The 26,156-nt window shown below is 40.3% G+C and overlaps 1 protein-coding gene across 2 annotated transcripts in view; it reads left to right on the top strand.

The window, feature by feature from the left end:
• ICA1L (islet cell autoantigen 1 like) overlaps nucleotides 1-15,413 on the top strand; it is a 41,377-nt gene extending 25,964 nt beyond the window's left edge. For both annotated transcript variants that reach the window (XM_059168376.1, XM_059168377.1), the window contains exons 10-12: nucleotides 3,405-3,659; nucleotides 6,508-6,597; nucleotides 11,690-15,413. In XM_059168376.1, coding sequence (XP_059024359.1) covers nucleotides 3,405-3,659; nucleotides 6,508-6,597; nucleotides 11,690-11,805 — 461 coding nt within the window. In that variant the 3' untranslated portion in view covers nucleotides 11,806-15,413. The remainder of the gene's footprint in view (nucleotides 1-3,404; nucleotides 3,660-6,507; nucleotides 6,598-11,689) is intronic.
• Nucleotides 15,414-26,156: the final 10,743 nt, after the last annotated feature.

Here is a 26,156-nt window from a genome sequence, read left to right on the forward strand (position 1 = left end):
CGGGGATCAATTTTAATAAGTTTTATTTTTCTCAAATAACTCATTTTGTCTAGATTGTCAGATTTGTTTGCATAGACTTGTATAAAATCTCTTGATTATTTAACAGCTTTATGGAGATAATAAGTCTTAAAAAATTACCAGTTCTAAATGCAAAATTCAGCAATTTTTAGTAAATTTATAGAGTTGTGCATCTATAACCACACTGAATATTAGACTAAAATTGTACAAAAGGTAGTCTTTTGTGTTTGGCTTTAGATGTATTCCATTAAGCCTAATGTTTTTCTAGATTCATCCATGTTGCATACAGCAGTAGTTCATTTACTTTTTTTTCTTAATTTTAAATTATAAAATACACATAAAATTTACCATCCTGTTTTAAGTGTACAATTCAGCGATATTACATACATAATATTATGCAAGCATCACCAACATTCAGCTCTATAACTCCTTTCATTATAAAACTGAAAGGCTGTATCCATTCAATGATAATTCCCCATCCCCCCCACCTTTGCCCAGCCCGACACCCAACATTCTCCTTTCTGTCTCTCTGATTTTGACATCCAAGTATGTCATGTATTTGGAATCATACAATACTTGTCTTTTTCTGACTAGTTTATTTCACTTAGCATAACGTCCTCAAGGTTCATCCATACAGTGGTGTATTGCAGAATTTCCTTCATTTACAAGACTGAATATTCCATTATATGTATATGCTGCATTTTGCTAACTCTGATTCCTTAATTTAAAAAAAAAAAAGATTTATTTTTTTATTGGACAGAGAGAGATCACAAGTAGGCAGAGCAGCAGGCAGAGAGGGGGGAAGCAGGCTCCCTGCTGAGCAGAGAGCCCAATGCGGGGCTCCATCCTAGGACCCTGAGATCATGACCTGAGCCAATGACAGAGGCTTAACCCACTGAGCCACCCAGGCGCCCCAAGATTCCTTACTTTTTATTCATGATTATATTCCATTGTATGGATATACCACATTATGTTTATCCATTTACCAGTTGATGAACATTTGATTATTTATGTTTTTTGGCTATTATAATATTGTTGCTATGATCATTCAAATACTTCTCTGAGTATGGACATAAGCTTTCATTTTTCTTTGTTAGATTCCTAGGAATGGAATTGCTAGGTTGTGTGGTAAGTTGAGTATATCTTTTTAGGGAGCTGTCAAATTGTTTTTTAAAAATGGCTCTACTACCATTTCATTCCCACTAGCAAAGAATGAGGTGTCTGTTTTTTCCATTTCTTTGTCAACATGCGTGTTGTCTCTTTAAAATGTACATTTTAGTACTTTCAATTTGTGGCTTTAATTTGCATTTCTCCAGTGATTTATGATGTTGAGTATCTTTTCCTGTGTTTATTGGCCATTCATATATCTTTGTTGACAAATCTATGAAGACCTATTTGCCTATTTTAATTTTTTTGATTAACATATAATATATTATTAGCCCCAGGGCTATTTGCCTATTGGGTTATTTACCTTATTATTAAGTTGCAAGATTTCTTTATTCTTGATGCAAATTCTTTGTCAGACATATAACTTGTAAATATTTTATCCTAGTCATCTTATTTTCTGAACTTTGCCTCTTAATGGGGTGCCTGGGTCGCTCAGTGGGTTAAACCTCTGCCTTCAGCTTGGGTCATGATCTCAGGGTCCTGGGATCAAGTCCCATATCAGGCTCCCTGCTCAGTGGGGAGCCTGTTTCCCCCATCTCTGCCTACTTGTGATCTCTGTCAAATAAATAAATAATAAATCTTTAAGAAAAAAAAATTTGCCTCTTAAAACACAAAATTTTAAAAATTTTACAAACTTCAACTTACTTTCTTTCTTATGTGTTCTTTTGGTATCCTGTCTAGAAACTCTTCATACCCAAAGTTACAAAGATTTTCTCTTATGTATTCTTCTTGAAGTTTTATAATTTTAGCTCTTATATGTAGGACTGTGATCAATTTGAGTTAATTGGTGTTTATGGTGTGAGGTATGTCTTTTAATTTTTGTTTTTTGTTTATTGCATATGCACATCCAGTTGTTCCTGGACCATTTACTGCAAGGACATTTCTTACTCCATGGAATTTTCTTGGCATTTTTGTTAAAATCCAGTGACCAAAGAAAAAAAAGTTTGTGTTTCTGGATTCTATTTTCTGTTCCACTAGTTTGTATATCTGTCCTTGACCAGAACCATATTGTCTTGATTATTGTGGTTTTATAGGAAATTTTTGAAATTTGGTGGTAGTAGTCCCACAGGATTGTTCTTTTCTCAAAACTGTTTTGGCTATTCTAACTCCTTTGCATTTCCATAAAAATTTTACAATCATCTTGTCAATCTCTATCCAAAAGAGCCTACTGGGATTTTGATAGGAATTATGTTGAATTCCTACATGAATGAATGATGAATTATGTTGAATATGAATTATGTTGAATTCATTTGGAGTCAATGGCCAGCTGGACAATATTGATTCTTCCCATTTATGAATGGGGGGATTTTTTCTTTATCTTTGACTTTCAGTGATTTGCCCATGATGTATCTAGATATAGATCTCTTTATATTGATTCTGCATGGGTTTTATTAAGCTTGATGAATGAGTACATTAATGTTTTCAAGAAATTTGGGGATGATTATCCATTTTTCCCCAAACCGCCCCATCGTTTTGTGACTCAAATCAGAGTTTCATCTTATGACTGTGGTCTTTTTATCTGGGTGGCAAATGGGAGCTTCCACCTCTTGACTGTACTGCCCAGACTTAGCCAAGTAACTGAGAACAGGATATGAAATGCTGACATCCTCCCTCTCCTAAGAACATAATTAGGGGGAGAAGGGAGCCTTGTGTGTTTGGCCACACAGGTGTAGAGTAGAATTTCCATTGTGCTGAATTGGAAGAAGGGTAGGAAGGAAATGATTCTTAGTTCAAATACCATTAGAAGTCTTAGTCCAAGATTTCTAATAGATTGTCTTCAATAAATGTTTCCTCATGTGTGTCCTTGGAACAATTTCTAGAGACTAGACTATCCAATTAGAAATAATTTCTCATAAGCTTCCAATCAGTTTAATTGTTCATTATAAATTATGTTAAAAAAAACTTTCAAAAATTGGGCACCTGGGTGGCTCAGTGGGTTAAGCCGCTGCCTTCGGCTCGGGTCGTGATCTCAGGGTCCTGGGATCGAGTCCCGCATCGGGCTCTCTGTTCAGCAGGGAGCCTGCTTCCTCCTCTCTCTTTCTCTGCCTGCCTCTGCCTACTTGTGATCTCTCTCTGTCAAATAAATAAATAAAATCATTAAAAAAAAACTTTCAAAAATTATATTAATGTATGAGAACAATGAAACAAATTTGATCTGCCCTATGTTCTACTCTCATTTCCTTGAAAAGAAGCCTTCTGTTTTTATGTTCATTCAATAGTTGTAAAAGATCTCCCGATAGATTCACTGGAAGATGATTTTGAGAAGGAATTCTCATTTCTCAACAACGTCCTAAGTCCTGGTTCTTCAAGTACTGGTGAATTTACCCCAGAATGCCAGACTGCCTTCGGGAGCCCTGGGGCCAGCTTCACGTCACGGGAGCCTGCTGTGGGGTCAGAGCCTCTTGCTCATTCCTCACGATTCCTTCCTTCACAGCTTTTTGACCTTGGCCTTCATGCTGCTGGAGCTTTTAACAGTAAGTGCCTACGAAACATTTAGACAGTCATAACTTAATTTATCTTTGTGAAGCAAAACTGTGTGTATGTAGATGCTAAAATCAACAAGGATATTGATTTAACTTCGGTACTACTAGGCAAAATCTGTGTCTCACCTATCAAATGCAAAAGTAACAAATACTACCACCAGTAGTCCGGTCATTATCATGACCGGAGTATATCGACAAGGGCAAAACAAGGGCTGCTTTCCTGCCACCTCTGTCAAACCCACTTTATACATTGACTTTCTCCAGTCTTCTCTACATAGAAAATCCGGGTCTTATTTTGAACCCTTGACCTGCTAAGCTACTCTTGCCTAGGGCAGGTGATACCATTTCTAACCTCTAACAAATCTCGGTGTGTTCTCTCCCCTTGGGTTCAGAGCAGACAAGGGTAGTTCCACGGCAGCTGCCTGGGCCAGGGAGCAGGACTGGAAGATGGTGGCAGAAAGCAGGGCAGGGTGTTTTCCTAAGGGTCACCTGCTTTGTCTCTACGTCAGGCGCTCCCTCGACTGACCTACTGTCCTACCAGCCTGTGTCCAACCCAGCACCTTCAGAGTCTTCTTGCTCCCCACTGCCGTACTGGTTGCTAAGTACTGCCAGTTCTGTTTCGAAAACATGTCTCCAGTTTCACATTCCTTCTCTCCATTTCTGTTACCAGAGGCATTTAGAGCCTTATTTGGCTTCCTGGGCTGCTGCTGGAGTCTCCTACCCGGCCGCCCAAATCCCAGGTCGCGGACCAGGCTTCCCCACGGTTCATTCTCTAAGAGGCAGACACTGATGTCCGCACTCTGCTTACATTTTTTTAAAAAATGAAGAAATAAGGGCTCCAGGATAAAACTTGTGCCTCTGTGTCCACTCCTCTCTCGTAGCTTACATCAAAATACTTAGCCACTTTCTAACTATATTGACTAATTTTCAGATCTCTCTGAAACATCATTTCTTGTGTTGCTGCGTTCGTTTATGGTGTTCAGTAATGGAGCACAGGCTTGAGTCTGTGTTGGATTCCCAGTCCAGTGTTTTCTCCGTGGCCGCCAATAACTGAGTATTTCTTCCGTGCTGCCCGGTGTGTGCTTTCTCCCGCCTCTGGCCTCCCACAGCGCCCTGTTTTCATGGCTGTCATCATAGTTCCTCTTGCCTTTTGTCCCTGTCTTCCATCCCCGAGTAGGAAATGGTTCCTAACACCTAACAGGATCTTAATGCATTGTACTTTTTATGAAAATACTTATGTTTAGGGGCTCCTGGGTGGCTTAGTTGGTTAAGCGCTGCCTTTGGCTCGGGTCATGATCCCAGGGTCCTGGGATCGAGTCCTGTGTTGTGCTCCCTGCTCAGTGGGGAACTTGCTTCTCCCTCTCCCTCTGCCTGCTGCTCTGCTCCCTCGGCTTGTGGTCTCTCTTTCTGTCAAATACAAAATTTTTAAAAGTTAAAAAATAAATAAAATACTTATGTTCATCCTGTATCTGCAAGACCATCCCATGTCATCCAATCCGTAAGCACCTCAAGGGCACAATCTGTGGGGTGATTTATCTTCGTGCTTTCCAAGACTGCAGCATAAAGTTAGCTCAACAAATAAAAGAGCAGTTCAGTAATCACTCAGTAAGAATTTGTTAAATAGCCTAAAAGTACAGTTTCATTTGATAAAGAGGCACTCTGAGGATAATTCAAATGTTTTACTATAAAATTTTAGAAAAAAAAGTTACTCTTATATGCCTGGTCAGTGGCCTAATAGTTACCTCCATCTACAAACAGACTCCTTCCTCACGTGCAGTCCCACCGCTCTCTCCCTGACTTGCGCATCGCTAGCAGCACTGGATCTTTTCTTCTTTTCTGGCTGTACATTATCAGCGGTATTTTTTCACCACTCAGAGCCTCTGTTCTGGTCCCTGCCTGTAGGCTGACAGGATGTTCCCAAGCAATGGCCCAGGCAACTGATACTCTGTTGAAACGGTGTCTTGCTTAAGATCCCCAGGCAGTAAAAATTAAGAGGAAACCAAAATCTGGTCTTCTGCCTCCTACTGCAGGCCGCTCCTACTTCACCAGCCTTTTCTTTATGACTTCTTACTCTACTGCAGTGTAAACCAGGAAAGTGAGCTACTCTGAGTTAAAAGATCTCTGTTCTAGGAACTCTAAGAACAAACTTGGGCTTTCCGTGATCTCTTCTGTTCAAGGAGGGTAGTAGGCAGGGTAATCTAGGTTCGTTTCCAGTGCTGCATTTTAATTATAGCCTAAATCATTTCTCACGTTATGGCAAACATTTCACTGTTTTAGTAATGGGTATTCGTAATGATACTTTTTAATGACTGCATAATATCTTGTCGCCTTTATCTCCCATAATTCCTTCCTTACTGTTACAACTTTTTCATTTTATAGATAATGCCACAATAAACATAACCATATGTGTGCTTTTTTCCCTTCACTTAAATTATTTACTCAAGATAAATTTCTAGAACTAGGATTACTAAATCCAAGGATATAAACATACTTAAAAGTTTCAAGATTCTAATGGCAGGTGTATTTCCTCTCTCCCAACCCCTCAGAAATTCTTTCTGTGCCTCATCTATTTGCAGTTGTTTAAAAAGAAAACTTGTATTTCAAAACCACTTAGAAAACTATAAGGAAGTCTAATTCTAGCTGGAACTAAACTTAGATGATTTGACTAAAATACATAATTGCAGATACATTTTAAGTGTCTCCTGTGTCTTACATTGTAGAATCTCACCCTGATAGAAAGATTTGAGGACTCAGTAGATATTTTTACATTTTCTTATTTTTTTCTGATGCTGCTTCCTACTTGACTAACAACGGATAATTCCTTACTTCCCTCCCCTAGGCTGGGCCTCTCAAGAGGGATTAGAAGTTCCCCTTTCACACACTGATAACCAGCCAGTGCCTTCACAGAGTCCAAAGAAATCAACAAAGTGTAAGTTATATATTTATAGTCTTTGCCATTATATTAGCAATCGGTTGAATGCAGATAAATTTAGAAAAGTATCATTTTATAGTGTTTGCTTCATAGTGTCCAGAAAAATATTTTGTTAATAATAAAATGAAAGTTATAGGGGCATTTGGTTGGCTCAGTTGGTTAAGCGTCCCAACTCTTGATTTTGGCTCAGGTCGTGATCTCAGGATTGTGAGGCTCCACTGCAGAGTCTGCGCAGTTCTCTCTCTTCCTCCTTCTCCTCCCCCTACTTGTGCACACAAGTTCTCTCTCTCTCTCTCAACTAAATACATAGGCAAGGTGGGGTGGCTCAGTCGGTTAAGCATCTGCCTTTGGCTCAGGTCATGATCCCAGTGGGATCAAGCACCGCTTTGGGCTCCTTGCTCAGCCGAGAACCTTCTTCTCCTCTGCCTGCCACTCCCCCTGATTGTGCTCTCTTTCTGACAGATAAATAAATAAAATCTTCTTAAAAAATAATAAATAAATAAATAAATAAAATATTTAAATAAATAAAATGTAAGTTAGACCTGGCTATCCCTCATCATGGAAAAAATTGAATAGAACCTGTGGGCTTGTCATAGTAAACTAAATTGTGTAGTTTAATTTTTTGTATTTTGTGTTGAGGTTTGTTGGTAAGGGGTGATAGATAGCATTGGAGGCAGAAGGTGTTCTTTGAGTTCAAGATGCCTGTTGACAAACAGTGCATTCAGGCGTTCAGCAAGGGCCTGGCTCACACTCATTGTGAACCCGGACGGTCGGCACCTGCAGAACTGATCCCTGCTGTAACTACCGTGTGGGGTTGCAGAGAAAACAGACACTCTGTCAGGATTTTAGATACATAATAATCTTAGTCACTGCTGCTGATTTTTAAAACCTTTAATTGGAAATAATTTCAAACGTACAGATGTATTGCATAAGTGAAAGTAGCACAGAGAATACCTGTGTCCCCTTTATGAGGTTCATCTGCTGTTCGTATTTTGCTGGTGTAGACGTGTGTCTGTTATTTTATTCTGCACCACTCAAGGGTGAGTTACACGCATCATGACTATTTACCCCCAAAGTACTTCGGTGCACATTTCCTAAGAACTGGTACGTTCTCTCGCATAACCACAGTACGGTTGCAAATGTCAGGAAATGGACAGTAATGATACTCTCCCTGTAACCCATCACGCGTCGGTATTCCGGTTTGGTGAGCTGCCACAGTCACATCCCCTGCAGCGCTCTGTCTGGAAGTGAGTCTAGGTTCAGATGCCCACTAGTCCGGTCTCTCTGGCCTCTTTGAACCTGAAACGTTTCCACAGCTTTTCTTCACGGTTAAGTTCAGGTTCTTCATTCTTGCCTGGAGGACAGCCCCGGCGGCGGCCCCCTCTCAGGGCTGCACAGCCGAAAGCTGATGTTGTCCGTTTCTCCCTCCCCGGCGAGACTAATGGTGAGCGCCCGTCCAAAGAGTGGTCCAGTTTTCCTCCTAAATATTTCCCACTTTATGCTGCTTTATCCTCTCTGCAGTCACTGAGTGGTCTGTGAGGGGACACTCTGCGCCCAAGTCCAGCTCGGCGTCACAATCGCTTTTAGTCTTCACTATGACGGGTGGTAAAACATGATGATTTTCTAACCACAGCACTCCCTCTGCATTTTTATTATCGTAGAAAACACAGAACCACCGTAACCATTTGTAGGTGAACAGTTCAGTAATGTTAAGTCTGTGCATAGTGTGCTGGAACGATCTCCAGAGCTTTTTCATTTTGCGGATCTGAAACTTTAGATCCGAACAACGAATCCCCTTTCCTCTGTTGCTAACCATCATCAGAGTTTGTTTCTATGAATGCGACTGCCCTGGGCACCTCACCCAGTATTTGTCTTCCCAGGACTGGCTTATTTCATCCTCACAGTTCACCCATGTTGTAGCATGTGACAGGATTTTCTCCCTTTTAAGGTTTAATATTCCTTTATATGGATATATTAATTTTTTAAAACCTTAGCTATTTGATCATAATTTTAAATAGTCTTATTGACACATAATTCACTTGCCATACAGTTCACCGCTTCTGCCCGCCCTCAACACTCTGCTACAAACAGCCTCTCTCCTTCCCCACTTATGTACTACCCATGTGGACTAACATTTTTTTTTTTTAAGATTTATTTCTCAGAGTGAGCACAGGCAGAGAGATTGGCAGGCAGAGGCAGAGGGAGAAGCAGGCTCCCCGCTGAGCAAGGAGCCTGATGTGGGACTCGATCCGAGGACGCAGGGATCATGACCTGAGCTGAAGGCAGCCGCCCAACCAACTGAGCCACCCAGGCGTCCCTGGAGTAACATTTTTTGAAAAGAATTGATTTGACAGAGCACAAGCAGGGGAAGCAGCAGAGGGAGAGGGAGAGGCAGGCTCCCCACTGAAGAGGGACCCCATTGTGGGAATTGATTCCAGGACCCTGGGATCATGATATGAGCCAAAGGTAGACACTTAACTAACTGAGCCACCCAGGTGCCCCTATATGGACTCATATTTTTTAGTGGTTTATGATATTGTATCAATATTTTTAAATTTTCAAAACTATAGAAAGGCTTGTGATTATAATAAAAAATATTCCTGTGACTTCACCAAGATTTTCCAAAATGTGAATCATATTTGTCTTATTCTGTGTGTGTATAATATATATAATTTCTTCTGAACTGAAATTATTCAGAGACTAGAAAGTACCAGACATAATAGTCCTTTAAAGCTTAAATACTTCATTATCTTTTTCCTAAAAATAAGGATATTCTTTTACATAATTGCAATTCATTTATCAAAACCAGGAAATTAACGTCATACTGTTATCTAATTTATAGACCTTATTCAGATTTGCCAATTGTCCCACTAATGTTTTGTTTTCTTTAAAGATTTTATTCATTTATTTGCAAGAGAGCATGAGCGGGCTGCGGGACAGAGGGAGAAGCAGACTTCCTGCAGAGCAGGGAGCTAGACACAGGGCTTGATTCTGAGACCCCCGTATCATGACTTGAGTCAAAGGCAGGCATTTAACCCACTGAGCCACCCAGGCGCCCCTGTGCTTTTTTATAACAAAAGAGAAATAGGTTTCGCCCACCCTGTGCAGGATCCAATCCAGGATCTGACACTGCATTTAGTGTCAAGTCTCTTTAATTGCCTTTAATCTGGGATAGTTCCTTACTCTTTGTCTTTCCTCGTCCTGACTTCTCTAGAGCATAGAGGTCATTTATTTTGTAGAATATTCTTCAAGTTTGGTTTATCTGATTTTTTTTTTTTCGTAGTTAGATTCAGGTTAGGGATTTTGGCAGGACGAGTCTAACAAGAGTGATATTGTGACTTTTTTTTTAAGATTTTATTTATTTATGTTACAGAGGGAGAGAGATCACAAGTAGGCAGAGAGGCAGGCAGAAGCAGGCCCCCTGCCAAGCAGAGAGCCTAATGTAGGGCTCAATCCCAGGACCCTGAGATCATGACCTGAGTAGAAGGCAGAGACTTACCCCACTGAGCCACCCAGGTGCTCCAAGCCTCCGTAGTATCAGGAGGCACATGACGTCTGAACTGTCCCGTTGCTTGTGATGGTAACTTTGGTCAGTTGATTCAGACGGTGTCTCCCAGGTGACTACACTATAAAATTACTATTAGATTTCTCCATTTGTGACATTTTGTGGGAAAAATATTTTGAAACTGTGTAAATGGCTTGTTTCCATCCAAGTTTCACCCACTAATTTAGCATTCTTCGCATGAAATATTTATTACTATGGTTATTGCCAAATGGTGGTTTTTCTCTTTCCTCAATCCTTCTGCACTTATTAGTTGACATTCTACTACTGTATGGAACGGCTTTTTCTTGCCCCTCATTTTTTTTTTTTAAATTTGTTGATATGTATCATTGTAGACTCTTGGAATTCTAGTCTTTCCAGTACTTTGTGTACTGGAATAAATCAGAAAATTCATCAACTCCAAGCAAATCAGAGACTGACACTAGCTGAATCAAAATACAGCCATCCCTTTGGGATTCAGCCTATTTATCTTTTTTTTTTTTTTTCTAAAACCCACGAAAACTAAATTTGTGTTTAATCATTTAAGATAGAGGCTGTAAAATTTTGTAAGTGAACATAGGGAAAGAACTATTGGGAAACAGAAGTACTGGGAAAGCTATTTGTCTATAATCATTGAGGCTTCAATTTAATAAAATTAAGCCTGAGAATTTTAATAAAAATTGAAATTCTTAATAGCCTAGCCTTCTGAGATGACTGTCTGTGCCACTGTGCATTCTTTTAGTAGTTTCAGCCTTTTACCTAAATGTATATCCTTGAAATCTCTGCCACAGTCCAACCTATAGACTATTGACATATGTGATTTTCCAGTCTCCACAGGGAGGTGACAGGGAATTGGTTAACAGGAGGTTGTATCTGTGACACAATCCACTCCATAAAATGTATCAAAAATCTGTAAAATGCACATGGACAAGACAAAGGAAACAACTGTAAACCAAAATGAGAATTGTTGAGTATGTTAATGTGATAGGAGGATTTTCTTCCTCCTATGTTTAATATTTTATAATCTTTAAACACCAAGTTTACAAATGTAATGTTCCTGCAAAGTGGGAACAAAGGTTACTTTTACTTTTGAACCTTACCTGAGAGACTTCTATGAATTATCTGTGTTTATAAAACTATTACTGCCTGCCTGTTCATTTTTAATCATTTCTCAGAGCAACATAAAATTACTTACATAGAAAGGACTCAGCAAACCACACGGTACCTGCATTATTAGCTTCTCAAAATTATCAAGGAGGGACGCCTGGGCAGCTCAGTCAGTAGAGTCAGCCTGGGGCTCAGGTCATGATCCCCGAGTCCAGGGAGTCGCTGCTGCCTCTCCCGGTGCCCCTCCCCTGCCCCCGCTTGTGCTCGCTCGCTCTCCAAAGAATAAAATCTCATAAATAAATAAAAATAAAAGCTAGCATCTTAAGAGAACAAAGTAGAAGTATATGGCATTAAAAAAAATAAAGTAAAATCAAGTAAATGGTATAGTAATGTGATTTTAAACACCTGAGACTCTTAAATGTGTTTTTTCTTCTTTAATAGCTCCCAACAATGGTAACCAAGACATGTCAGCTTGGTTCAATCTATTTGCAGACTTGGATCCACTTGCAAACCCTGATGCTATTGGACACTCAGATGATGAACTTCTCAATGCCTGACTGAAATTATCTTGTCACTTCAGTGGCCTTGAGACATCAATTTTTCAACATATTGCCTTTGTGGAAAGGAGTTTATATTGTAACCCATACACAAAAGCATCGTGTTTGTGAATCTAACAGTTTTCAGCCAACTTTAAAGAGATGGTAAGGACTACATTTGAATAGATTAAGTATTTCTTTAATATCTTGGATTTGCAGCTGTTGATAATATGTGGAAAATATGAGCCATTGAGTCTGAAAGAGAGACCAAAATTTATGTCAAAATAATAGCTAGGAGTACTTCTGTAAATAAGGAATTGGGCTTATTTGGAAAGCCGTATGTGTGTAAGTTACCTTGCTGGCTGTGACAATTCTGTATGTGGATGAAGACAGCATGTAAATTGGGTTGTGATTTGGGGGTGGTTTTTAAATAAAACCATAGCAGGGGGAGTCTTCTGTTGTGGAAAATAGCACTAGAACCAAGTTTTGTCTTTAGTTAGAAAAGTGGAGTAAGATTTGAGAACTCAGTTCGCTTTAATGAAATCAGAGAAACTTGGTGCTTTTCTCCACTTGGAGGCTAAAATGTAATATTACTTAGTTTTTTCCTTCATAGAAAATCATGGACACCCCTCAATTCCATTACTGAATTTTCAAGGCAAAGTAGCAGGATGATGTGTTTGCTAAATCTATCTTCTGCAGAAACTCATAAACCCATCTCCTGATCCCCAAGAATGGCCAGTAATCTTCAAGACATTGTACAGGTGTCTTCAGCCTGGTTTCTCACGTGTCGCTACCACAATGTGAAGTACTCACATTCTTTCTGAAAAGAAAGCAAGGAAAGGACGACCCCTAAGCAACTGGCAATAGTATTCCTGTAATTACCCAGAAACTTCTGTCTGAATGAGGGAGAAATTCTAAGCTTATTCTTGTACATATTTGTATACTTATTACCTATTTCTTGACATGATTTAATCCAGATTTCTTTTCTGGCAGTCACAGAAGGCTCTACATGATCAATCAGAAAGGGTCTTATTTTTCCACTTTTCCCTTTCTGTGGGGGACGCCTTCTGAGGCTCTATTTGATTACTGAGAAAAAATGGTTATCCTTCCTGGAGGGAAGTTAGTCTAGGCCAGTGAACTCATAGCCACCGGATATACATATCACTTCATTTCCTGTTCTTTTTTCTTGCCCAGCCTTCAGCTTTGAGGCAACTCTCCAGGTGTCTTTTTATCATCCAGTCCATTACATCTCCAGAAGGGAACATTTTAAAGAAAGTGTTCACAATAGTTTCCATGTGTTCCTAGTTTTAAACAAACAGGCTTATTTATTGTATACAAGAGAATGGCTTGTAATGTCTAAGTCACTCTAAATAAACATTGTTTGGAAATGCAGCAGAGAGGGGAAAGTGCAGTCCACCTCCAAGCACAGCGCTCTGGGCCAGCTACCCCCGGAGCTGCCCGAGCCCTGCAGGAGGTCACGTGTGTGGGGCAGCATCGCATAGGCTGGAAAGACCTGATCTGAGGATCAGAAACACAGATTCAGGAAAAGGGTATGTAGTCTTTTCATGCTTACTCTTGTTTCCTTATTTGGTTATACTTTCAGTCAGAAGCATTTTTACCTCTTCCTTTTTATTCAGTGAAGTTCTCCAGAAGATTCAGTCATCAAGGGCTGTGACCACAATCACAATCTAAATTCTGTACCTATGGTGACTCTGTACTGTCAACTTTGAACACTTCAAACATAATGCTAACTTTGGATCTCAAGTTTGCGCCATTTTTCTTTCACTAATACATTAGTTCAAAAATATTTGTGTAGCTCCTTCACATGCATGCAAAGCAGTCCCTGTTATCTCAAATAAACAAAGACACCTGAACACCGAGGAAAACCACTTTCCAAGCCAGAATGCCTACCAGTGTATTCACGCTGCACTCAATTTCCAAAGGAAAAAAGTCCTCAAAAAAAAAAAAAAAAAAAAAAAAAAACCACAATAGATTTTTATTATTCAGTTTAGATTCTCTTAACATTTTTTTTTTCTCTCAGAGTATATAGCTGCCCATTTGATCCAAAAGCAACATTAACTGTCTGAGCAAGTTCAGTTATAATTTCAACAAATCGAACAACCCCATTTTTGAAGAGCACATTGAAAACTGTTGTTAAAATGAAGGTAACTGTATTTTTTTAAGATAAATTATTTGAAGTTCAGTCATGTAGAGGCCAGAAACAGAAATCTGGCTATATAATACCTAGACCACTAATATAAAGGAAACAAACCACCTATTCAGTAGGGAGTGAAGGAAAAACACGAGAAACAGAGTAGAAGGGTGATCGCTTGCTATTTGTTTAAATCTAGATCAAACATTCAGTAAGAAATAGCCTTAACCGAAGGTCGGCTGAGAACTCTTTCAAAGTAAATGGATGTTTTTATATTAAATGGGGGAAAATAATATCTCCTCCTTTTTATTACCAAATTAAGAATGCATGTAAGCTCAGAAAAGCCCCAGAAGAACTAAAATTTGACTAATCTTTCTTACGACCACTTTACAAGTGAGTCGGGATTACCAGGGCATATTAAGACGAGATCGGTGTGACTTTGTATTTTTTGAAACCTTTCATTACTTGTAAAACATAGCTCTGATATGGTTAGAAACGAACTGTATTTAAAAAAAAAAAAAACAGGCTTCAGTATTTGCACAATGAAATTCAGTGTTTGTATTTCAACGACGGATATTTATTTCACATAACTATCTTTATAGACCATCTGGGAAGGCAGAGGTCTCACAGCATAAGAACAAAGTAAGTTTGTGCTCTATTTTCCTGAGCCTCTTTTAATGAAGATTACAAGATGGCATAAGACAAAAAGGTTGATTTCCTAAAGTATTCAATACAAATCCAATTATTGTTAACCTATTAGAAAATTCGGGTTTTACCTCAGGACCATAGTATTTAAAAGGTAGTTTGAATTGATACAGATAACACAGAATGAAAATAAAACCAAGGCAATGAATATCTTTGTGAGACTCATTCTTTTTAACTTACTTCATACAGAAGGGATGTTATAAGATATGAGAAATAACAGAATGTGCTCTTTGTTTAAATATAATCAGTACCAAAATACAAACCATCAATATTAAAATTTTGAGCCTAGAAACAATAACCAATGAAATATAAGCACAGTTTTTAACTGATTGCTGAAGGCAGGAATAAAAGGAAGCCAGAATCAATCTAGTTTGTATCTTCTTCCATAGTATTGACAGGCCCTCTGTTTTCTTACCTTGAGCAATGAAGCAGCCCCAGAATCTTGGGATACTGAAATTAAGCTAGGAAGGAAATACAAACTTTAAATATTAATTCAGCAGTATTGAAAGTAATGCACATAAAACATACAATGGTAAGGTATTTAAATATGGCAATAAAAACCTATTGAACAGGATGAGTCACATTAATTTGCCAACCATAAAATATCTCCTTTTTTATGTATCATTTAAAAAGACTTTTAAAAAGTCGAATTAAAAACTGTCCTTGGCATTTAAAGTTTAAACATGGTTCTTCATTCAGTGGTATAAGGAACCAATCAATGTCCAAAGAATAAATACAAAAAGGAGATCCAGGTGGTATTAATAGGTAAGATTTTGAAGTGCATGTTTTTACATTAAAGGAAAAGAGCTTCCATTTCCCCATATCAAGGTAATAGCCTCTCATTTAAGAAAAATCATTCACAACCCTACCATCCAGAATAACCTCTATTAACATTATACACTGTTAATTCAGAGTGCCTTTGGCCTTACATATAAATTAAATTGATCCAGGTGATTCTGTCTTCTGTCTGAAATGAGCATGCCAAATTAAGATTAAAAAATTACTTTTGACCAGATCCATCTATATACTCCTGTAAGAGGCTCATTTCTGACTGAAAGACACCTACATTTTGAAAGTGAGGGGATGGAGAAACATTTATCATGCAAATGAATGTCAAAAGAAAGCTGGGGTAGCAATACTGTATATAGACTTTTTTTTTTCAAGTTAATTTATTTACATAATCTCTATACCCAACATGGGGGGCTTGAGCTTATGACCCCAAGATCGAGAGTCACATGTTCTTCTGACGAAGCCAGCCAGGAACCCCCTGGCAAACTATACTTTTTTTTTTTTTTTTAATTTATTTATTTGACAGACAGAGATCACAAGTAGGCAGAGAGGCAGACAGAGAGAGAAGGGGAAGCAGGCTCCCCGCCAAGCAGAGAGCCCGATGTGGGGCTTGATCCCAGGACCCCAGGACCACAAACCGAGCCGAAGGCAGAGGCCTCAACCCACTGAGCCACCGAGGCGCCCCCAAACTATACTTTCAAACAAAGACTGTAACCAGACCAAGAAGGATACTATATAATAAAAAAGGGAAGAATCCAACAAGATGATAGAACAATTTTAGGGGCGCTTGGGTGGCTCAGTCGGTTAGGCATCTGCCTTTGGCTCGGGTCATGGTCTCAGGGTCCTAGCATCGAGCCCCACGTCAGGCTCCCTGCTGCTCAGCAGGGGAGTCTGCTTTTCCCTCTGCCCGTCCCCCTGCTTAAGCACTCTCTCCTGCTCTCTCTCTCTCAAATAAAATCTTAAAAAAAAAGATAGAACAATTGTAAATATTTATGCACCCAATATTATGCACACAAATACATAAAACAGTTAACAAACTGACAGTAATACAATAGCAGCAATACAGTAGTAACGCTTCAGCGCCTACTCCCACGGATGGATGGAGCATCCAAACAGAAAGTCAACGAGTAAACAGTGGCTTTGAACGGACACACTAGACCAGATGGATTTTAGACATTCAGAACATTTCATACCGAAGAGAAGAGCACACATTCTTTTCAAGTGCACGTGGAACGTTCTCCAGAACAGATCACGTTAGGCCACAAAGTAAGTCTCAACAAATTCAAAAAAAATTAGTCCTACCATGTATCTTTTCTGACCGACCATGTGCTATGAAATCAACCCCAAGAAAAATATGGCAAGAACACAAACACATGGATATTAAATAACGTGCTACTAGAACAATGCACGAGTCAACCAGGAAGTCAAAGAAAAAAAAATTCCATGGAAACAAATGAAAATGAAAACAAAAAATCTTTGGGATGCAGCAAAATTGGCTCTAAAAGGGAGGCTTAGAGCAATACAGGCCTACCTCAAGAAGCAAGAAAAATCTCAAAATGCCCTAACCTCCCTCCTCTAAAGGAGCTAGAAAAATAGGAATAAAACCCAAGCCCAGCAAAAGGAAGGAAATACTAAAGATTAGAGCAGAAATAAATAACATAGAAACTAAAAACAAAACAAAACAGAGCAACTGGGTGGTTCAGTTGCTAAGCATCTGCCTTTGACTCGGGTCATGATCCCAGTCATGCGGGGATTAAGCCCCGCACCAGGCTCCCTGCTCAGCGGGGAATCTGCTTCTCCCTTTCCCTCTGCCTGCTGCTCACCCTGTTTGTGCACACACACACCCTCTCAAAAAAATAAAATCTTAAAAACAAAACAAACAAAAAAACCCTGTAGAACAGATCAATGAAACCAGGAGCTGTTTCTTTGAAAAGATCACAAAATTGATAAACTCTAACAGGACCCACTGAAAGAGAAAGAGGACCCAGATAAAACCACTAATGAAAGCGGAGAAATAACAACCAATACCAGAGAAATACAAACAATTTTAACAGAATATTATGAAAACCTATATGCCAACAAATTGGACAACCTGAGAGAAATGGATAAATTCTAGAGACATAAAGATACAAATGTAGTGATCTAAAGGGGCATTCGCACCCCCGGGTTTAGAGCAGCAGTGTCCACAACGGCCAAACTGTGGGAAGAGCCCAGATGTCCACCGACAGATGAATGGATAAAGAAGACAGGGTCCATATATACAATGGACTATTACTCAGCCATCAAGGACAAATACCAATAATAGGAATAATAGGGAAATAAGTCAATCAGAGGAAGATAATTATATGGTTTCACTCATATGCGGAATATAAGAAACAGCCCAGAGGATCAGAGGGGAAGGGAGGGAAAACTGGGAAGAGATCAGAGACGGAGACAAACTATGAGAGATTCTTAATTATAGGAAACAAACTGAGAGGGTTCCTGGAGGGGAGGTCAGTGGGGGTGACTGTGTGACAGGCAATTAAGGAGGGCACGTAACGTGCTGAGCACTGGGTGTGACACACAACTGATGAATTACTGAACTCTACACCTGAAACTAAGGATGTACTATATGTTGGCTAATTGAATTTAAATTAAAAAAATATATATTCTAGGAGCATATACTTACCAAAACTAAAGCAAGAAGAAATAGAAAATTTGAACAGATTCAATTACCAGCAATGAAATTGAATCAGTAATTTGAAGTCTCCCAAAACACAAAGGTCCAGGCCCAGACATCTTCACCTGCAAATTCTACCAAACATTTAAAGAAGAATTAATACTTGTTATTCTCAAACTATTCCAAAAAATACAAGAGGAAGGAAAACTTCCAGTGCATCCTATGAGGACACTATGACCCTGCTATCAATACTACATAAAGACAACACACAGAAAAGAAAACAATGGGCCAATATCTCTTATGAATTCTAGATGCAAAAATCCTCAATAAAATAGCAAATCAAATTCAATAATACATTTAAAAATCATACACGACAATCAAGTGAGATTTTATTCTTGGGTTGCAAGGGTAGTTCAATATTTGCAAATCACGGAACATGATACATCACATAAACAAGAGAAAGGATAAAAAGGATATAATCATTTCAACAGATGCAGGGAAAAGCATTTGATAAAGTACACCACCCATTCATCACAAAAACCCTACACAAAGTAAGTGTAGAGGGAATATACTTCAATATAATAAAGGCCATATAGGAAAAACCCAGTTAATATCATACTTAATGGTGAAACACTGAGAGCTTTTCCCCTGAGGTCAGGAACAAGACAGAGATGTCCTCGGTCACCACTTTTATTCAACACAATCCTAGCCACAGCAATCAGACAACAAAAAGAAATAAAAGGCACCCGAACTGGTAAGGAAGAAGTAAACTTCTCACTATTTGCAGTGATACTAGAACTGATAAATGAATTTGGTAAAGTCAGAGGATACAAAATCACTGTACAGAAATCTGTTGCAATTCTTACACACTAAAAATAAAGCAACAAGACGTGAAATTAAGAAAATGATCCTATTTACAACTGCACTGAAAACAATGAAGTATTTAATGAAAGACGTAAATGACCAGTACTCTGAAAACTAGGAAACACCAATGAAAGACATTCCATTTTCATGGGTTGGAAGAAGAACAAACATTGTTAAAATGTCTACACTACCCAAAGCAATCTACAGATTTAATGCAATCCCTATCAAAATACCAACAGCATTTTTCAAAGAACAAATAATCCTATAACTTGTATGGAACCACGAAAGACCTTGAATAAACAGCCAAAGCAATTCTGAAAAAGAAAAAAACTGGAGGTATCACAATTGCAAATTTCAAGTTACATTACAAAGTGGTGGTAATTAAAATAGTATGGTACTAGCACTGAAAAACAGATCAATGCAATAGGACAGAAAACCCTGAAATAAACCCACAATTATTTGGTCAGTTAATCTTTGACAAAGGAGGAATGACTAACAATGGGAAAAAGTCTCTTCAACAAATGGTTTTGGGAAAACCTGCTTCAACACGGGGGGGGTGGGGGGGTGGGAGGGGAAGAAACCGGACTACTTTCTTACACCACACACAAAAATAAACTGGAAATGGAATAAAAACCTAAATGTGAGAGCTGAAGGCCCTAACAGTACTTAAAAAGAACCGCAATTTCAATGACATTGGTTGTAGCAACATTTTTCTAGATGTCTCCTGAGGCAAGAGAAATAAAAGCAAAAATAAACTATTGGGGGGCACCTGGGTGGCTCAGTGGGTTAAGCCTGGTTTCGGCTCAGGTCATCATCTCAGGGTCCTGGAATCGAGCCCCGCATTGGGCTCTCTGCTCGGCAGGGAGCCTGCTTCCTCCTCTCTCTGCCTGCCTCTCTGCCTTCTTGTGATCTCTCTCTGTCAAATAAATAAATAAAATTTAAAAAAAAATAAACTTGGGACTATATCAGAAAGTTTCTACATAACATAGGACAGAGTCAACAAAATTAAAAAGGCAATGTATCAGGAGAAGATACTTGCAAATGTCCTGATAAAGGGTTAGTATCCACAATAGAAAAGAACTTAATTCAATACTCACCAAACAGATAATCCAGTTTAAAAATGGGCAAATCCTCCTCTCTCTCTGCCTGCCTCTCTGCCTACTTGTGATTTCTCTGTCAAGTAAATAAATAAAATCTTTTAAATTTTTTTATTTTTATTTTTTAAATAAAATATATTTTTTTAAATGGGCAGAAGACATAACAAATATTTCTTTTTTCTTAAGATTTTACTTATTAGAGGGGCGCCTGGGTGGCTCAGTGGGTTGGATGACCGCCTTCGGCTCAGGTCATGGTCCCGGAGTCCCAGGATCGAGTCCCGCATCAGGCTCCCAGCTCCATGGGAGTCTGCTTCTCCCTCTGACCTCCTCCTCGCTCATGCTCTCTCTCACTGTCTCTCTCTCAAATAAATAAATAAAATCTTAAAAAAAAAAAAAAGATTTTACTTATTAGAAAGCACCAGCAGGGAGTAGGGAGACTCCCTGGTGAGGGAGCCCGATGTGGGCCTGGACCCCAGGACCCTGGGATCACGGTCCGAGCTGAAGGCAGATGCTAAACTGACTGAGCCCCCTAAGAGCCCCATAGCAGACATTTCTCCAAAGACGACACCCAGATGGCCACCAGACACATGAATAAAAGCCTTAACATCCCTCCTCATCAGGGAAATGCAAATCCAAGCCACAGCGAGGTATCCCTTCACACCTGTAAGAAAGACTCAAACCCAAGAAACAACAAGGGTTGGCAGGGGCGTGGGGAAAAGGAGCCGCCGGTGAAACTCGTCGCTCGTGGAGCTACCCCACGAGCCAGTAATCGCACTGCTGGGGGTTTACCCTAGAAATACAAAAACCCTACTTCGACGGGCTCCAGGCGTCCTGGTGTTCCCGGCGGCCTTACTCACCACAGCCCGAGCGGCGCAGCAGCCCCGGGCCGCAGCATGGACGCCGGCGGGGGCGCCCTGTGCGGGTGTGCAGGTGCACGGCGGGGGCGGGGGGCGCCCCTCGGCCATCGGCGTGAGATCTTGCCATGTTCAGCAACAGGTGGAGCTAGGGAGCATAATTCTAAGTGAAATAAGAAAGTCAGAAAAAGACAAGTACCCCATGACCTCCCTTATATGTGGAATTTAGGAATCAAACGGTCAAAGGGGAAAAAGGCCAAACCAAGCAACAGTCTTGGAGAGAACGGATGGTTACCACAGGGAAGGCGGTGGAGAGAATGGGGGAGCGAGGCCGTGGGGATTGAGAAGTGCATGTATCACGATGAAATAAATTAAAAAATAAGTCAGTCAGTCTTTTCCTCAAAAGGTGGGTTAAAAGAAATCCACCAATATGTGGCCGAAGTCAGCTTCTGCATCTCTAGAACTTGTGCTCCGCTGCTTAAATGTGTCTCTGGAATCTCTGCGGCTGTGCAGTGTGACACCGACCGCTCGAGGACTGGTGGCCGCAGCCTCTCTGGTAGGGAACTGGTGCCCAACGAGCCTCACCTTCTCTTCGTCCTCCGAGCCAAGCTGCCGGCAGCTGAAGTAGCGAAGAGGGCGGCAAAGAAAAGCAAGACAATGGCTCGATGGCGCGTCACCTGCAGTGACACCGAACACCTAATTTCAGCCACTGATAACGGAGGAAGTGGCAGTAAGGCTTGGCGTTGGAGTCCTGTAGTCAGACCTGGTTCAAAGCCAAACTTTGACATTTCCCCGATGACCATGGAAGAGGTCACCTAATTCGGATTTGGTCATCTGTAAGACAGCACAAACAGCAGTGCCTGGCTTTGCAGGGTCATTGCAAAGATCAGGGGAAACAGTTACCATACAAGGTGTCTGGTGCTTGGTAAGCGACCAGCAGTGCTACCTATTTTTATTACAATTTCGGCTCCATACCCTTGACTGTACAGCTGGCCCTCAAGCAGCACAGCATGGTTAGCCAACCGCCCCCCAACGCACAGTTGAAAGTCCGTGTGTAACTTCTGACTCCTCCAAAACTGAAGGCTACTACTCGCTTTCTGTTGATCAGAAGGCTTACGAATAACACATTTTGTACGTCACATACTGCATTCTCACAATGAAGTCAGAGAAATGAAAATACTGAGATCGTTAAGATACATTTATAGTACTGTAATTTTATTAATTATTATTTTTTTTTATTTGACAGAGAGAGATCACAAGTAGGCAGAGAGGCAGGCAGAGAGACAGGAGGAAGCAGGCTCCCAAGAGCCCGATGCAGGGCTCAATCCCAGCACCCCGGGATCATGACCTGAGCCGAAGGCAGAGGCTTTAATCCACTGAGCCACCCAGGCACCCCTATAGTACTGTAATTTTTTGATATCATGTGTTTACAAACTTAATCATCTCTCAGCACATACATCAATGCTTCCACAAGATTGTAGATGCTATGAATTACTAACACTAGTCATCAAAAATGAAGATCATGTGAAAAAGAAATTCATACTTATTCACAGGCGAACAATTCATGCCCCAATAGCGAAGCAGCATCAGCCTGACAGCTTCCCAGCAGCCTGGCCATACACTAACGAACGGATCGTTACGCTTTTACGGCCCACCTTCAGCAGGAGTGTCATCCACAATACGGTACTGGAAACAGTACTTTTTAAAAAATACCACTTACCGGGGCGCCTGGGTGGCTCAGTGGGTTAAGCCTCTGCCTTCAGCTCAGGTCATGATCTCAGGGTCCTGGGATCGAGCCCCGCATCGGGGCTCTCTGCTCAGTGGGGAGTCTGTTTGCCCCCACCCCGCCTGCCTCTCTGCCTACTTATGATCTCTCTGGTAAATAAATAAATAAAATCTTAAAAAAAAAATACCACTTACCTGTGAGGATAGGCTGACACAGCTGCTCCAGTTATGAGAAGCAGAACGTACGGTAACATAATCCTTAAAAACAAGGTTATAAACAAAACTAACACATGAATTTTATATTAAACATCACTCACCTTCTGCCTGCATGAGGACAGGCGACCCACTGGGAGTCTTGCACGTGATGCTCTACACAATGAACACTCGGGCAGTACGACGACGACACAAAAACGTCTCACGCAGTTCCCGCCATACAGTCTCCAGGTCGCCACGCGAAGGTGCGACACACACAACGGTTGCGTTTATCAGCAGCATGGCATCGTGATTAGTTACTATTCATTAAGTGGGAGCCCCCTAAAGATCACCATCCTCACCTCCGTGCTGACAGGGCAGCAGGGCTGGGGCGGGGGGGCGTCTGACCTCACTAGGTCCCCAGGGTGGCGGCGACACAAGGCAGGAGGAGCAGGTGCACTCAGGGTCAACCTTAGGGAAATGCACAGTCATGTGAAAACCTGCTTTTTTTGCTTCCTTGTTTCTCTAAAAGTAATTCTATTTGCTATCACGCCTCCATCTACCCTTTGCTTTGGTTTCAGCGCCCACATCACAGAAGGGTCCATGTTACGAAACAAGTGGAAAGTTGTCTTGAATATGCAAACCTTGTGTCAGACTGTCGCGTGTCCACTCTTTCTGGTGCCGCTGCTTCTACATCCTCGTGCTCGTGGTCGGGCACGGGCTGGGAAGCTCTCCCCTCCATCACATTTTTTGTTAATTCCTCTTGCGTGGTGTCTGTCAGCTCTTGAATTTCTCCAAGAACCCTATGTCTGAGGTTCTTCACACACACGTTGTTTTTGCCACATCCACAATCTCTCACGATTTCCTTGACGGACTGTCCTAAGTCCTGTGAAATCATACAGAACATGTGGACGCCATTTTCTCCAGTAGAAATTTCTTCTGGGTTTCATGGCTTTCAGAGCTTTTTCTGTAACAGTGGTGTAATCCTTCAAGCCTTTCATGATGTTCTAGCGGGATTCTCTTCCATGGTGTTGACAATATTTTCCATTCAGTACAGTGTGTAATGAGCCTTAAAAGTCCCTTGGGACCCCCTGGGGGGCTCAGTCAGTTAAGTGTCTGCCTTCGGCTCAGGTCTTGATCCTGGGGTCCTGGGATCGAGTCCCGCATGAAGCTCCTTGCTCAGTGGGGAGCCTGCTTCTCCCTCTCTCTCTGCTGTTCCCCCTGCTGTGCTCTGACAAATAAATTAATGAAATCTTAAAAAAAAAAAAAAAAAGTCCCTATGAACCCCTGACTTGTAGGCTGAATTAGAGACACCGTGTTTGGGGACAAGTAGACCAGTTTGATGTCTTTGGTGAACTTACGGGGGTCTTAGGGTGACCAGGGCATTGTCCAATATCAAAAAAAAATTTTTAAGGCAGTCCCTCATTGGCAAGGTACTTCCTGACTTCAAGGACAAAGCATCTGTGGAACCAACCCAGGAAATGAGTTCTCCTTGTCCAAACGTTTTTGTTGTGGAAAACTGGCTGCTGCTATCTTTTCCCTTGACTGGGGGATCAGTAGCTTTATAGAGAAGGGTGGTCTGATCATAAACCCAACTACATTTGCACAAAAAAGTGTAATTAGCTTATCTATTCCTACCTCCAATTCTTGTGCTCACTTTTCTTCCTATTAAATGTCCTTTAATGGCATTTCCCCCCAAGAATAAGGCACTTTGATCTGCATTAAAAACTGTTCAGTGGGGCGCCTGGGTGGCTCAGTGGGTTAAAGCCTCTGTCTTCAGCTCTGGTCATGATCCCAGGGTTCTGGGATCGAGCCCCCGCATCCGGCTCTCGGCTCGGTGGGGAGCCTGCTTCTGCCTCTCTGCCTACTTGTAATCTCTGTCAAATAAATAAAATCTTTAAAAAAAAATAAAATAAAAACCTGTTCTGGTAGATATCCTCTTTCATCTTATTTTCTTAATGAAGCTTGTCTTTACAATGTCTGGGAACTTATTTGCTGCCTCTTGGTCATCAGAAGGTATTCGGTTATCTTGACATTTTTGAAACCAAACCACTTCCCAAAATTAACAAACCGTTCCTTCCTGGCATTAAATTCTCTAGCTTTGAATCCTTCATTTTTCCTTTTGTTTTGCCATATAGTAACTTCAGGTTTTCTCATATTGCATTAGTCTACAGGTACGCCTTTCTTAACAGTGATTCTGTACCCACATGAAAGCTGCATTTTCAATGTAAGATAAAAAGGTGTTTTGCAAGGTTTTCATGCCTGCTGATGTAGCTACAGTGCCTTCACTTTTTTTTTTTTTTTTTTTTTTTTTTTACAACGGTCCATATACTAATTTATCTTAAAAGTGTTGCTACTGCAGCTTCAGACCTCAAGCTATGGTAAATTATCAAACAATTCTACTTTTTTTCTCTGCTTCTTGAGAGAACTTCTGGCATATCTAGTGGCACTTTGTATGGGTCCCACGGTGTTTAGTCAAGGTTTATGGTATTGCACTAAACACGAAAAATACATGAGAACCGCACGATCACTTTTTACTGTCCTAAGTAACTTACTGAAAAGATGACCTGCTCATGATGATTGTCACACAGCATTTAAAAAAAAATTTTTTTAAATGTCACACAGCATTTTAAGAGGATACTTGTAACACCTGAACTTACTGCAATAGAAACAGGTAAACAGAATTATTACAGTAACATAGGATGCACGACAGTAAATTTTATGCAGTTATTTTATAGTACATCTTTACGTTTGTTTATACTGTTCTTGACTATAAATGGGACCATATATGGCTATGTGTACAACCAAGTTTTGATAAATTTTAACTTGGGATATTTTGTGTGTATTTTATGGTAGTAAATGATAAAATAGACTACTACCCACACATATTTTGTGCATTCATTCATTTTTTTTTAAATAATTCTAAGGTATATAGTTCATTTATTTTTTCAAACTGTCAAAAATCTTTAAAAATTTTTCCAGTATTTATTGAAAAAAACAAACAAACTGTTGTTCAAAGATTAAATGTATTACAACTTTATAAGCTAAAATGAACTACATGGGACCATTTCCTAAGATTGAAAACTTTGGGCTTTCTTAAAGATTGAATAAACTTATCTACCAAAATATAGAGGAGATAACAAGTGTTTGCTTCTAGTTTTTTAAGTTAAGCTATTTTCACATTCAGTAGCCACTTAACAGACAAGCACTATGTATCCCCTTCATCTCATCAAGAAGAAAAGTGAAGCTCAACAAGGCGACTTCTTTGCGCAAGCTCCCGTGACCTCTAAGCTGCTGAGCCAGAGGGGGTACCAAATTGTGGCCCTAAATACAGG

This window comes from Mustela lutreola, chromosome 3, assembly GCF_030435805.1.
Source record: "Mustela lutreola isolate mMusLut2 chromosome 3, mMusLut2.pri, whole genome shotgun sequence".
Lineage (NCBI taxonomy): Eukaryota > Metazoa > Chordata > Mammalia > Carnivora > Mustelidae > Mustela > Mustela lutreola.